At 36.3% G+C, this 14,736-nt stretch overlaps 3 protein-coding genes across 3 annotated transcripts in view; 2 read left to right on the top strand and 1 right to left on the bottom strand.

Moving 5' to 3' along the window:
* The window catches only part of cunh18orf63 (chromosome unknown C18orf63 homolog), a 24,129-nt gene extending 20,022 nt beyond the window's left edge, over positions 1-4,107 (bottom strand). Inside the window, exons 1-5 of the mRNA XM_016540668.1 lie at positions 4,054-4,107; positions 3,697-3,831; positions 2,728-2,806; positions 1,516-1,572; positions 562-673 (exon numbers count right to left, since the gene is read on the bottom strand). Coding sequence (XP_016396154.1) covers positions 562-673; positions 1,516-1,572; positions 2,728-2,806; positions 3,697-3,830 — 382 coding nt within the window. The 5' untranslated portion in view covers position 3,831; positions 4,054-4,107. The remainder of the gene's footprint in view (positions 1-561; positions 674-1,515; positions 1,573-2,727; positions 2,807-3,696; positions 3,832-4,053) is intronic.
* Positions 4,108-4,989: 882 nt separating this feature from the next.
* LOC107729926 (cytochrome b5-like) lies at positions 4,990-6,166 on the top strand. The gene is made up of 2 exons (XM_016540663.1): positions 4,990-5,244; positions 5,954-6,166. Exons 1-2 carry the CDS (start codon positions 5,110-5,112, stop codon positions 6,149-6,151), a joined length of 333 nt encoding a protein of 110 aa, XP_016396149.1. The 5' UTR covers positions 4,990-5,109; the 3' UTR covers positions 6,152-6,166.
* Positions 6,167-11,646: 5,480 nt separating this feature from the next.
* LOC107729923 (protein phosphatase 1 regulatory subunit 3G) lies at positions 11,647-13,175 on the top strand. The gene has a single exon (XM_016540661.1). It carries the CDS (start codon positions 11,959-11,961, stop codon positions 12,670-12,672), a length of 714 nt encoding a protein of 237 aa, XP_016396147.1. The 5' UTR covers positions 11,647-11,958; the 3' UTR covers positions 12,673-13,175.
* The last annotated feature ends 1,561 nt before the right edge of the window (positions 13,176-14,736 follow it).

Below are 14,736 nucleotides of genomic sequence, written 5' to 3'. Positions count from 1 at the left end.
CCCCTTTAATTCGGGTGAGAAAGCGGGTTTTTTTTTTTGACATCCTGGCATGCCGGGCTGCATAGATGCATTTTGCAGCATTAAGGTTAACGATTAATCGATTAATTGATCGTTAATTTAAACGACGATCGATCATGGAAATTATCGAAAATTGACATCCCTAATGACAACGTTGATGAACTCCAAAATTCAATGTGTGTGCTCATTTCTGTTAAACTTGGCTGAGCTGACACTTGCTAACCTTGAGCTGAGGCAATAAAAATATTAGCTCAGCAAAGATAAAGGGATCATCCAGTCTATTAGACTGCATGAATTACTCATGTCTGCACTAGAAAGAAGGCTCAAGGTGAAGCGAACAAGATTACACACCAGCTAAATCAGCCACAAAGTGAACTTTACCCTCAGTCTACATGAGTGAATGACTGCCTTCACATTCAGTGAGCAATAATTGTGAATTTCTATTGCATGTACCATGCACAGGCAAAATTCAGCTTGATTTTTTTTTTTTACTTCTACAATCATGGAAATGTTTCAGGCTTGTGTAAGTATACTGCTTCTCACCTGCTACAAGATATTGGCCTGCTTTGTTCCATTTAGGGGCCAGTCTAGCAGTCACAGAATAAGACAAACACGTCTGCAGAACCGCAGGAAATACCCTTTGAGGAGGGTTGAACTGCGGGACAAAAAGAAAGAGATTATGAGAAGCACAAATGCTATTTTAACACTGCGGGCAAAAGATTCTTTTTGCTCATAATGAGACTCATATCGGTTTATTCATAACAGTTTGAATAGTACAAATCGATTCTAGCATCTGGGGTCCTAAATCAGATACAGGTCTGATGTTTTGCGTTGTCACCTCAGTCTGAACAGTTACATTCATTCATGAGAATTTTCAATCTTTCTAAATCTATATTCTTGGCAATTCTGCAGTCATTTATTACTATATAATATTGTAGAATATCACATTATTTACACATACCGTATGTATATATATATATATATATATATATATATATATATATATATATAAATCAGGCCCGTTCTTTTTAGCCGGGGCCACCAGGTTGATTCATAGACACTACAGTAAATCGGTGGTAGACAGCGATACTGTGTCAGGTTGAAGATTGGGTAGATAATTTGTGAATGATTATGTCAGGCTAGGCAGATTAAAATCAGGAGGAATCACACTTTTCAATGTGGGTGAGAACTTTAACGCAGTACACGTAGCAAGGTGTATATATATATATATATATATATATAAAAACATACAAACACTTCAAATAAATGCTGTTCTTTTTTACTTTCTACTCAAAGAATCTGCAAAAAAAAAAAAAAAAAAACTTTCAAAAACATAATAAAATATCCCAATGACCCACAACTTTTGAACTGTAGTGTATGTTCAGATGCAGTGGAGAGTCAGTAGTGTAGGGTCAGACCAAACTCATGGAGCAACATGAACATTTGAGACATTTTTCTGGACAAAACAGATTCTCAGAAAAACGTCTTTAAACTCACCTGTAGACCATGTTTCTGTGCAAAGGCCTGGGTAATACCGCTCTTGTAAAATCTAATCTAAGACAAAGTGCAGGGAACAAAAACAATCAGAATGGACAGTTAAACAAAAAAATACTCCATTTATGCGACATCAAACAAAGACCAAAGCTAGTGATCACAGACTTGTGAAAAGAAACACACAAAACTTCATTCAGAACTTAATTCAGTCATTTCAGTGAGTTGCGTCGCTACAGAGGCTTTTCCCTTTTGGCTACACAAATACAAAAGCCAAGGAAGTTACACAAGCACAACATACTCAATTATTCAGCAGTGCACCCACTGAAGTCTGACAGCACATTCACAACATCTGAAAAATGTGCATCGGATTCAAATCATAGGCACTACTGAAGGTAAGTGCTGATTTAATTGGCCCTAGGTTCAGGACAGGAAAGGAGATGATGACAGAGTGTGTGGAATGTGCCTCAAATATTTTGCTTCGCACGGGACAAGCCTTTGCACGAGCTTTGCTGACACGCACACACACATACACCCTCAGATGAAAAGTCACGCATATGCAACAACTTCACGCAAGATGATGCACATATCACGAACACTGAGGGAAAAAGAACAATAACATATTTTGACAGGAAAAGCAATATAAATCATACATTTTTTTTTTTTTTTAATTATCCATTTTGGCGTTAATTCAAATCATCATTAAATATAATTATGTTACATTTGACTGAAAACAATTTTGTGAGCAAGAGCATTTGCCTTGTATGTACTGTATGTAGGAATACAATTGAGAGACACAGAGAATTAAGTGTAATAAATATTTCTTCTCCTGCATGAATCTATGGAAGACAGAAAAAAAGGTACTTGTGACTTTTTATCTCATAAGTCTGCCTTTTTTCTTAGAATTTTAAGTTTATCATCTCGCTGTTGCTGTTTTTTTTTTCTCAGCCATGGAATACAATTTTTTTTAAAAAAGGTAATTGACTTTTTATCTCAGGATTATGTTTTTCCTCACAATTCTCCGTTTATATCTCGCAATCTTGTATTTTTATCTTGCAATTCTGAGCGTGAATTGTGAGATATAAAGTAGGCTGGTTCTCCTTTCTAAGGTCACAGGAGGGCTCTCAGACCGAAGGAACCAATCACCATTACAAATATATATTACAAATATTAACAATAAAAAAAGCTGGATGTAAATACAAAATCTATCATACTTACAGTCATTATAACAGTGATGCCCCCAAAATGGCCCAACACAGGAGAAGCAACAATGTCTGAATGCAAGAGAACAAGCTCCCTGAAAGACAGAGAAAAGCCTTTGACACTTCAGAGGTCAAGATAATGAAATATAAAGCGCTTCATCTTTCTAGAAAACAGCCTCGTGGTCTGTTCGGCTGATTTCACAGACCGCAACTGTAGTGATATTGTTTTATATACTTAACCCTGCTGTTGTGTTGAAAATCAACCCTTGACCGTGCAATTTGCCAAAAATCAACAAAATGAAAAACACTAGAGTCATGAAAAATACATAAAATCTATTGCAGCTTGTAAGAGATATAAAATATATCAGTATAGTGATAGGAGTCAATTTGACCCCAATATTTTTGTGAAATATTTATTTGATTTTTTTTTTTGTTTGTTTTAAATTATGCCTACTTGCAGTGACTATTACAACGAAGTATAAATAATACAGTATGTATCATTATTTGTACATAAATTGGTTTTTTGTGCAAATAGTTTTTATCCTTACTTGCACTGTAGATAGCCTCTGCTTTTTTATGTCAAACCCCTGTGAGGGTAAAATGGTAAATTGTTATTGTTGTTGCTTTCTTTTCTTTTTTGGTTTTATTTATTTATTTATTCAAAGTGCTGATTTTTGAAAACCTGGCATGTTTTAGTACAGCCTTTCCAAAACATATCTATGAGTCTAAACTTTGCATGCACATTCAAGGCCCTAAATGAGAAAAAGCCATACAATCTCAAAAAAGAAATGCATTGTTAACCAGTGTTTCAAGCAGTTAACAAATCGAGTATGGGTCAAAGGTATAATGTCAAGCCTCTAGATATAAGGGTCTAATAATCACACTTTATGTGCCTTTCATCACATATAAAGACAACAATCACGAATCTAATAAATATGTGAAAAACAAAAAATATAGTTTTATAACCAGCACACAGTCTTTTCACCTGCAGGTTTTCACTTGTTTGTTTCTCATTTCTCCTTCATCGCAATTGTTCGGAAAGAACAGATTTACACAACATAAATTCCTCAGGTCCGGAAGATTGAGGAAAAACAAAGACTGTGTCCCACTTCCACTCATTCTGAAAAGAAAACGATGAGGGTTAAATTGGTCGAACCAAATAAGTCATTATTGGTTAACCAGTGACTATTTTGGTCCAAAGACAAAATTAAACTGTGCGCATATTCTGTCAGTAATTACCTCAGATAAGACTAACTCTATCTATGAAACATAACTCTGAAAGAAACTTTACAGTGTGCTGACATGAAGAAAGAAAGAAAGAAAGAAAGAGGGTTAGTTTTACCTCAATTTAAGGTTACACAACAATAAGTGCTGATGTAATGTTACTAGAGCGCGAGCTTTTGAATAAGTCATTATTGGTTAACCAGTGACTATTTTGGTCCAAAGACAAAATTAAACTGTGCGCATATTCTGTCAGTAATTACCTCAGATAAGACTAACTCTATCTATGAAACATAACTCTGAAAGAAACTTTACAGTGTGCTGACATGAAGAAAGAAAGAAAGAAAGAAAGAAAGAAAGAGGGTTAGTTTTACCTCAATTTAAGGTTACACAACAATAAGTGCTGATGTAATGTTACTAGAGCGCGAGCTTTTGACGGTAACTGTTAGGCAGGGTTGCCAGGTTTTCCCAACAAAACCCGCTGAAGCGTTACTCAAAACAAGCCCAATCGCGTTTCGAGGGGGATCCACGTTAAAAATCGCGTTCCGGTGGGTAAATTGCACGTTTTTTGGCGGGGTTCCCCTGGTACATTTCGCATTCCAGGGGCTAAATATCGCGTTATTGGGGTCGCTTCAACCCGCGGCAAGTGTTAAAGTGGCCCAAATACGTGGGAAAACTGCGGACTTGGCAACACTGCTGTGAGGCTCGCGTGCCACTGTTTCCAGTGAACATACTCTTATCTGACAGAAACAAGATCAACAATGGGCGGTTAAAATGGCTTTTAAGGCAACCCACTTCATCTTGACTAACGGGCATCACTAGATTAACGTGATGCGATAAACGGCAACGCTTCCGTATCGCGTGAGACCTATGCTATCGTGAACTTTCGTGAACTTCTGCCGAGTTACTTCGTGAGGTTCACCGAAATTTATGACCCAGTGAGCTGATTGACAGCCCTCGGTCCAATCAAAACAGACTCGCCAGGCAACACTGGTCTGATATCATCCAATCAGATTTCGTCTTGAGCGGAATGGGCGTTGCCTGGCGAGTTGGGAAATGCAACTGTTGGTACTTCCAGTATATTGACTATCGAAGTACGTGAGGTGATCGATCAGCAAAGGAACTCTGGAGAGTTTCTGTAACCTCCCGAACAAATAACACACATTTAAACAAACCAATGGAAAACAACGAAACAGACGGAACGGGTGTTAAATATTATCGATTGTCAGAGGTGGAGGAACGGAACTCTTTTAAAAGCACATGGATTATCATTCACAATAAAGTGTACGACGTCACGAAGTTTCTCGAGGAGGTAAGTTTTAAAACAGCATCAGATGATAAATGTTAGTGCTAAAACATTCGCATTAAGGCACTGTCGGTTTGGAATTGTGTAATGCATGCATTACGTAGATGTATTGCATTGTGTAAAAAAGCATAGTACCTTTGCACTGGAATTGTGTAATGCATAATAATAGGACTAAAATATATGTGCATTATATAATGCAATGAATGAATGAATGAATGATGCATTTATATAGCGCAATAAATGAATACATTTAGAAAGTCAAAGTTGGACCAAAGAGATTTGATTACAGCAGTTGCCAACTGATGCGTTTGATGTGAAATTAGCATTAGTGCATTAACCAAGTTGAAACCTGAATATAACTAATAAAAAAATTAGATGCAGAGTTATTTTTGATTTAAGACTGATAAAGGGAAGCCATAGTTGCACCACACACTGTGGTGCAACTGGCTGTGATTGGATTATAAAACCTGACTTTTCACCTCTTTCCATATCATCTAGATCTAGAGAACTACCTAATCTAGTAACAATACTCTTGCTAGATCTAAAACTGCACACAAGGTATTTTAAGTTGCATGACATTATCAACTGATAATTTCCTAGGCAACATTTTTCAAAGGTCAAAGGGGTCAGTAAGCATGCTAAGTATTAGTAAGCATTACTGGGTTTGCTTGCGAGTTTGAACTGGATGATCTGATGTATTTGCTGGTGTCCACAGCACCCGGGTGGAGAGGAGGTGCTGCGAGAGCAGGTGGGTGGAGATGCCACAGAGAGCTTTGAAGATGTCGGCCACTCGACAGATGCACGCGAGATGGCCAGTTCGATGGTCATAGGAGAGCTGCATCCTGTAAGTCTGCCAGAACGCAGTATTATTGTTGAGCAATCGTGTGAAGAAGGCCTTTTGTTGCAGCATTAAGACATCAGATAGTGTCAAACACAGCTGATGAAGTTCCTGTGTGCTTTCTGAGAAAAACATTCAAACATATATTCACAATATACTCTATTTCTACTCTTATTGAAAGCAGAAAAAAAAAACGAAAAAGCTAGAGAGGTCTCAGTGGCTGTAATTTTAAATTGCATCTTGCATGTTTTGCATGTGTTGCTTTGCAGCCATCAGTCATTGAGGTCATGTACATATATTGCGCGATAAGTCGATATATTGATTATTGCGACAGGCCTAGTCAGCGCTGGCATACAAAGAGCCATGAGTAGCCATTAAGTCATTATCCATTTATAATTTCAGTGAAGTTATGACATCACACCAATGGATGCTAATGAGAACCTGTGTGATTTTAGGGAATAAAATAAAATAAATCACATGCTTCCCATTCCCCCTGAAATATCTGGGAATGATCCAATAAAAGTCTTGATTTTTCATCCTGGACAGCATCAGACCTGTTGATTCATAGCTGTATCTCATGAAATCCGAGATGTTTTCCTAGACCTACAGTGGTTCGAGATACTATCAGTAACCTGGCATCTATTTTTATTCCTGTTGGAGGATCTGTAATGCTGCTGGATTCGGCACAGATGCTATCAGACAGTTTTTGGCAGGAATGGAGACGGGCTGTGCACTTTTCAGAACTGAATTGAGAACGACTTTTAGATTCCAGTTCGATTCCTGAATTAAAAGTGAAGTAGCAAACTGGATAATAAAATAATTACTGTTTAAATAAATAATAATAATATTTCTTTTTAGTTTGAATGAGACAAATGATATTAATAATACTAATAATCGTTTGAAATACCACCTATAGAAATGTAAACACACACACACACAAATATATAACACTCAAATATATATATATATATATATATATATATATATATACATTTATTAGATGAGATTACTTGAATCCTAATATATATTTAAGAACGTAATACTTTTATTCAGCAAAATACTTTAAATATTTTATTAATATTTTATTTAAATATTAATATTTTAAAATACTTTAGTCGATATATTAATTTGAACAAAAGGGACAGTACAACATTTATAAAGTTACAAAAGATTTGTGTTTCCTATAAATGCTGTTCTTTTGAACTCTTTTGAACTTTTCTATTCAGCAAAGCATCCTGAAAAAGGATCTGTTTTCAACATTGATAATAAGATTTTTTTTTTTTTTTTGAGCAGCAAATCAGCATATTAGAATGATTTCTGAAGGATCATGTGACACTGAAGACTAGAGTAATTCAGCTAATAAATTACACTTTAACATATATTCACATAGAAAACACAATATGTTTTTACTGTATTTTTGATCAAATAAATGCAGCCTTGGTTAGCACAAAAACATTCTAAAATAGAATGAACAGTAGTGTGAATATATATTTACACACACTATGGATAGCTATATAAAATACATATATACATTGTAATTTTTGCTCAGGCCTGATAAGTAATTATTTTGACAAGCACTGTAAAGTTGATTTATGTGTTTTAGCCAGAGTGAGCCATTTCCTGGGTTTCTTCTGTGAGGCGTATTTGGAGTTTCAGCGCGAGAGCGCCCTCTGGCCTTTGGATGGAGATTTACTGCTAATCACAGAACCGTGCTTCACTGGAAGATACGCATGACAATCGCGATCTCGATTCCATTTCGATTTATCGTGCAGCCCTAATTTGTATAGCTGTTTTCAGTTGTGTAATACTATGTGGATACCATTTATTCATTTGAAACATCCGTGCTGAATTGGAGAATATCCTGAATATTATCACATGCATAAAAACAACATTTTGTTCCTCAAAGAAATAATTTAGTTTCACTTGAAATGTTGTTAATCTTCACGTCATTGCAAGTTGATTGTATTTGGACCAGAGAGTAAAAAAAAATAAAAAATGAATAAAATGCAAGATGTTACTGTTTTAACAAAATCAGGTAATTATTTAGTCATTGATATGCCAGTTCTGACAGATTTACTGGATATTCTGCAAGATTATTCATTGCTATCAGGATGAATCTAATGATATTCAGATTTTCCCCCAAAATAAAAATAAAAATTAATAAAATAATATAATCGAAGGGAAGATTATTTTTAGGGTCATATGTATGTGTGTGTGTTTTAAATAACAGTGTCACATTTTGCATTATCATAATGAGAGTGGGAAAGGAATTTCTTTAATTGTCATCAAAATAACTTTCTTCATATGTTCTATGCAAAACGAATTCATCTTTTTCTTTTGAATTTGGGGGGAAATATGAACCGGACATGTTCAGAATGTGATTGTACACAACCTAACCAAAAATACCATTATGTGCTTAATTAGACAATCAGCTAGAAGTCACCACATGTTAATTTCTGTAGTGAAGAGCAACACGGTTATAATCATATTTTTGGCTGCCAGTTACACATTTATGTGCCATTTAAAGGCGTATCAGTGTACCACTATGAACAGTGCTTATACATTCCCTTTTTTTTTTAACAAAACTGAATGTAATATACTTGTATGTGATATGAGATACAAGCAGCTTTCCCATAGAAACGTCCTTCCAGATGTTTACAGTGTGTGTTCATTGCTGTTTCAGTGCTGCTGCCACCTTAATGCTAACGACTGAGAGAATGACACATTGTAACGTTGACTGAAATGCACCAGTCAAATCATTCAGCTTTATTGTGTCCCAATAAACAAATAAACTGATTATGTGTCTTTCTGGAAACTTGTTTTAGTAAAAAAAAATTATTTCCATGCATTTTTGTAATGTAACATTTTATAGGGAAGCTATGTATGTACAGTGGTCCTGTACACTTACAATAAGACACAATATGAATGAATGTCATTTCACTATATAACATAAACTAAGTAGCATTTATGTTTAAGAAAGCTAGAACAGGACCACTTTCCAAGCAAAACACACATACATATATATATATATATATATATATATACACATACACATACATATATATATTATACACACACACATACTAGTTATTAAATATTTAATAACTGAAAAAGTTAGAGAGATTACTGATGATAAAACATGATGTTTCTAGTTGTTAAACGTATATGGATCATGTTCATAGTTAATGTAATGAACTGCATCAGTGAGAACTGACTTCATACATGCACTAAAAATCACTTTGACACCTGTTGGTGAATAGCTCAGAAATGTTGAGCTAGCTCTGAGAAAGCACCCAAAAACGAAACCTTGCTAATCTGGTGATTGTAAGAAACAGATCCATCATTAAGACACTTTTAACTTAAAACCATTGCTTTGGGCTAAAATCTGAGATCATAATCCATAATGCTTTCTCCAGTGAAAAAGTCAATCTCCTGTTGTGTCTCTCACATCAAAAATCCACCCACACTCTTTGTTGAACTGCTTTTTTGAACTGTTTTGGTTTGTGAACAGTGCTTGATCTGTGCAGATTTCTCTTCTGATTCAGACAATGTTTTCACTAGAGAAAGCATCATTGATTGATCTCATATTTTAGCCAGAAGCAATAGTTTTAAGTCAGAAGTGTCTTAATGATGGATTTGTTTCTTAAAACATGCAGCTTTTGGCTTCACAAGACATGGTCTGGAGTGGTGTGGATCATTGTGATGTTTTTTTCAGCTGTTTGGACTCTCATTCTGACGGCACCCATTCACTTGCAGAGGATCCATTGCTGAGCAAGTGATGTAGTGCTAAATTTCTCCATATCTGTTCCTATCAAGAAACATAAGAAATCATCTACATGTTGGATGGCATGAGGATGAGTACATTTTCAACACATTTTTATTTCTGAGTGAACTATTCCTTTAAGCGCAGACATCCGCTTTGCTATTTTGTTATCTAATGGAATGACATTCAGAAGTGTGAGATAGCGTTAGACCTTTACGGTAGTAGTAAAGAATGTTACAACACTGACATCTGCTGGCTCGTCGCAAAGACATTATTTTATATTCCTTTGGTATTTCTTATAAACCCTTGTTTCATATTTCTTGTTTGGATCTGATGTGGTAATTGTTGTGTTGAATCTGTTCAGTCCAAGTGTGTTACACTTAAAATAGCCTTAAATGTAGATCCAGAATATATTCTTATATTAAATATCAGATTTTATTGTGATTATTAAGTCCTCATCATACCATGTATTGTGCTTTCAGCCTGTACTTCGATTTAATCTGCTTTGGACTGTGTACTTTACACAATGCATGTAAAGGTAAATAAAAAGCCATTTTAGGTCGAGTGTATCTGTGCACTCGTGTTGTAGCTGGACATTAATGGTGTTGTAACAGTGTGTTTGTTTTGTCTGTGATAACAGCGTGTTTTGAAGATCTCACTGACCTGTGGACTAGATGGGACAGCAGTCAGAACGGCTGTCAAGAAAGCTGCTTTCTGCTGCTCACATCTGCACTGAAGCCTGTTGCTCATTTCCAGCAACTGCATTATAAATGTTTCCATTTAAAGCACTTTTACTGAATGTCCATCTCTTGGAGCACTGCAGGTGCTGATATTCAGACCAAAGGCATGATTGTGAATGGGATGTTATTCACTAAACAATTAGTTAATAGACCATTTTTTCCCCTCTGAAATGTAAGCTACTGTTAATAAATAGTTCCTTAAGTTGTCAGAGCATCAAGTGTTACATATGTCACTAGCAGCGCACAGCTCAGGAACAGCATGCTTTGAGTGACCATGGAGTGAAAGAAAACAGACAATTTTCACACACACATACGCACCACGGCAAGTGAAAACAGATGAGTCGAGTGATACAAAGTGTGAGCAATCCCAGTGATGTTACACTGTGTATCAAAACTCTTGGAACGCAGCATGAGCAATGAAATCTAAAGACGAGAACTGTTGTATAGGTCATTTAATGTTCTTTAATGTTATATTGTGGAAAATGTTTTTTTTTTATTCTTTACAAAAGATGTATATATAAACTTTATTATAGTATAGTATAGTATGGTACAGTACTGAGGAACAACAAATAAGCTCAATCATTTAAATAATGTCACAATGCAAAAATTTGAATGGTCCAATTGTTCCATTTATTTATTTTCACCCAAATATATTTTGGTGTATTTAAAAGGTATATTTATTGTATATTTAAGGTATGTGCTAGGTTATTCCTGAGATGGTCAGTGAATTAGATAACACATTATACACACTATAAATTTTCACATTACAGCATGTACTTTATTTTGTATGTATGATTGTATTTATTTATTTATGAGCAAAAGCACTGTCATGCTGTAATTACTATTTATTTATTAATAAATTATATTATAAATAAATAAAAGTGCTGCAATGCTGTTATGTGGAAATGTTTTACATGAAATATATTATATTATATGGGGAACAAATGAGCTCAATCATTAATATAACAAAACAAACAATTTTAATAGCCAATGATTCCAATAGGCTTCGAATTTATATATATATATATATATATTGTGGGTTGGCTGACAATCTAGATGGGAGTGCCTGGATCTAAAAATCCTCCTGACCTTGTGGAATTGTCTCTTTATAGAAACTTTATAGAGTTACTTTTTCCTGCAGCAGCTGAATAAGTTCCGCGTGTATAGAGGCGCATGTTGACATCTGTCTCTGTCTGACGCACTGAATTCACTCCATTTATCTGCCTCGTGTACAGCAGCGGTGGGCGTAACCAGCATGCAACTGATTACTAGACAAACCACCAATATAGCACCGCGCATATATGCTCCTGTGCGACTGTTATTAACTCATAAGACCGCGCCTCTGGAGTGATTCTGTCATTGGAGATTACAAACCTGGAATGATGGACATAATGGACGAGGAGCAGACGGAGAACGGACTGGACTCCGATGATGATCTTCGATCCGAGGAGATACCCGAGTACCTGAAAGACAGGAGAAGAGCCAAGTCCTTACCTGCGTATCCAGAGCAGGTGAATCTGTACCACCAGATCTCCCAGAACTGCACGAAACGCGTGAAGTTCGCGGACGCGCTCGGCTTGAATCTGGCGAGCGTCAAGCACTTCAGCACCAGCGACGATCCTCAGATTCCAGCCAAAGTCTTCACCAGGCTGAAGAGCTTCCCTCTCCACAAGGACCGGGAGTTCATGGATGACTTGTGCGTGAACATCAAGCCCTCTCTGGCTCTGGACTATCTGGTCCCGGCGTTCAAGACGCCCGTGGACACCGGTGACTTGGAGACGCGGCTGACGCGCTGCCGCGTCGCGCTGGAAAGCGTCACGGTCACGCAGTTAGATATCCGTGGGATCATACGGGCGATGGGTGGGAGAGAGGTTGGGGTCAGGTATACTTTCAACGACTGGCTGTCGTTCGTGGACGTGCAAGCCAACCCCGTGCCCACAGAGTACAAGACGCGCGGAGAGCGCTTCTCCTTCACCATGTACACGCCTCCTTTCTTAGGTCCGAGCGCTGCTGTGCATTTCGCCGTGTACATGAGGGATGATAACTCTGAGTTCTGGGACAACAACGATGGGATGAACTATTCCCTGAAGTAGCCTACCACAGCTCGTCATCCAGCCAGACGCGATATGAAGTGATGCGCTTTTACGCAAGGATTCATTACGCGTTTCACCGCGCACTGTTACCTGCTCTCAGAGAGGTTATATACAGTGGACTGACATGTCCTAGTATTAAAATCTGCTTTAAAGAAATAGTTTACCAAAAATGAAAATTCCTTCATCATTTAGTCACCCTCATGTTGTTCCAAACTCGTTTGATGGTGTTTCTTTCGTGGAAAGATATTTTGCAGAATGTCCAAGCTGCTCATAGAAAGTGGATGAGGGCTGTTGAGCCCCAAAAACACCAGAAAAGTGCCATAAATGTGGTCCATATGTCCCGTGTGTTATGTTCTAAAATTCTAATGTCACATACTTTTGTGTAAGAAACAAACTTATATTTAAGTTATCATTTGCTAAAACTCGTCTTCTGCAGTCATGCCACATTTTAATTGAAGCTTGTTTCTGTCATGGTGGTGGAAAAAAAAGGTAATTACGTCTTTTTAAAAAAACTCAGAATTGCGAGATATAAACGTGCAGTTCTAAGAAGAAAAGTCAGTTGTGAGATAAAAGTCGCAATTTCTTTTTTTTTGGTTTCATTTCGTGAAAAAATGAAAAAAATAAAAAAGGAAATTCACATGGGGGGAAATTCAGAATTGCAAGATGTAGGCTAAACTCACAATTGCGAGAAAAAAGAAATCTGATTTCTGAGTTTACATCTTGCAGTTATAACTTTTTTTTTTTTTTGAGAGAGAGAAAATTTCAGATTTGTGAGATAAGAAGTCACAATTACCTTTTTATCTATCTATCTTTTTTTATTTTTTTTATTTAATGCTGTAGCGGAACCAAGCTTCCATACATTTGCCTTCGGTTCAGAGCATTCAAAAGCATTGCGATATGCCTCGAGACACACAGAACCAATGAAATTTGACACTTTTGACTGTACAAATCAAAAATGGAAGCTATGGAGGAGAAGCTTTTCAGTGTGTTTCAGACTGTTTTTCACTCACACAAAAACTCCAGAGAACTTTATTTTTTGTGTCCTTTTTGAGCTTTAGGCTACTATGTTTTTGTTGTATGGAAAAGAGCAGCGTGGACATTCTCCCAAACATCTAATTTCGTGTTCCACAGAAGAAATAAAATCATACAATTTGAAATGACACGAGGATGAGTAAATAATGACAATTTAATTTTTTTTTTTTTTTTATACTGAAATGATGCAGGGAATCACACACATTACCTTATGGTTTTCTTTCACAAATGAGTCATGCCATTTATTAATAATGCAAAATGTATTTTTTCTATCATGGCTCATGCACAAATACTTGACACTGTCAAGTTCTTTGTAATGAAGAGGCTTAACATAGTAGTAGTAGTTTGATCTGAGAGTATTCATCAGAATTCTGGGACAAATTCATAATTTTTGACATTTTTCTTGCAATTCCAAGTTTACATCTTGCAATTCTGACTTTTTGCCAATCTGTTTTTTCCCCCCACCATAGAAATAAAGACTTTTTATCACAATAGCAAGTTTATATCTTGCAATTCTGATATCCCCCCCCCCCTCAGAATTGCAAGACGAAATGTCTGAAATGTGAGCTAAAAACAATCACAATTAACTTTATTATTGCTATTATTATTATTGTCCTGTGGTAGAAACAAGCATAGTATAAAGGGTTGGAAGACATCAAAACTAAATGTTTAGAGTTCCCTCAATGTGAGGACAGAGATCAGCTGTGTTGAAAGTAAAGCAGGTCTGTATTCAGTCTATATGTACAAATATGAGATAAGCTATCTATCATTTCAACTAGCTTTGTTGCCGTTTCTCCAAGTGTTGTATGCTCTATGCATCTGTTTGACTATGAGCAGTGCAGAGGGAAGAAGGTCTTCTGTTTTGCAATATGCAAATGTTTGTTTGAAAATATGCAAATATTCTTCATGAATGCACAAGTGATTTCATTTAGCAGCTGGGATTATACTCCGCAAATGATGCTTGACAAAGTGCAGCACAATCCATTTTTGCAATGTTACGTAACCATTTCCTTTTTCCTGATTATGTTTGCG

This window comes from Sinocyclocheilus rhinocerous, unplaced genomic scaffold (assembly GCF_001515625.1).
Source record: "Sinocyclocheilus rhinocerous isolate Xijiao unplaced genomic scaffold, SAMN03320098_v1.1 scaffold67, whole genome shotgun sequence".
NCBI classification, from domain to species: domain Eukaryota; kingdom Metazoa; phylum Chordata; class Actinopteri; order Cypriniformes; family Cyprinidae; genus Sinocyclocheilus; species Sinocyclocheilus rhinocerous.
The sequence above is the reverse complement of the archived record's forward strand: the minus strand, read 5'-3'. Positions and strand labels throughout refer to the sequence as shown.

Excerpts from the sequence above, each read along its gene's own strand:
- LOC107729923 (XM_016540661.1), top strand. The coding sequence starts at position 11,959 with ATGATGGACATAATGGACGAGGAGCAGACGGAGAACGGACTGGACTCC.
- LOC107729926 (XM_016540663.1), top strand. The coding sequence starts at position 5,110 with ATGGAAAACAACGAAACAGACGGAACGGGTGTTAAATATTATCGATTG. Across the intron at positions 5,245-5,953 it reads TCACGAAGTTTCTCGAGGAG|CACCCGGGTGGAGAGGAGGT; the intron begins GTAAGTTTTAAA and ends TGGTGTCCACAG.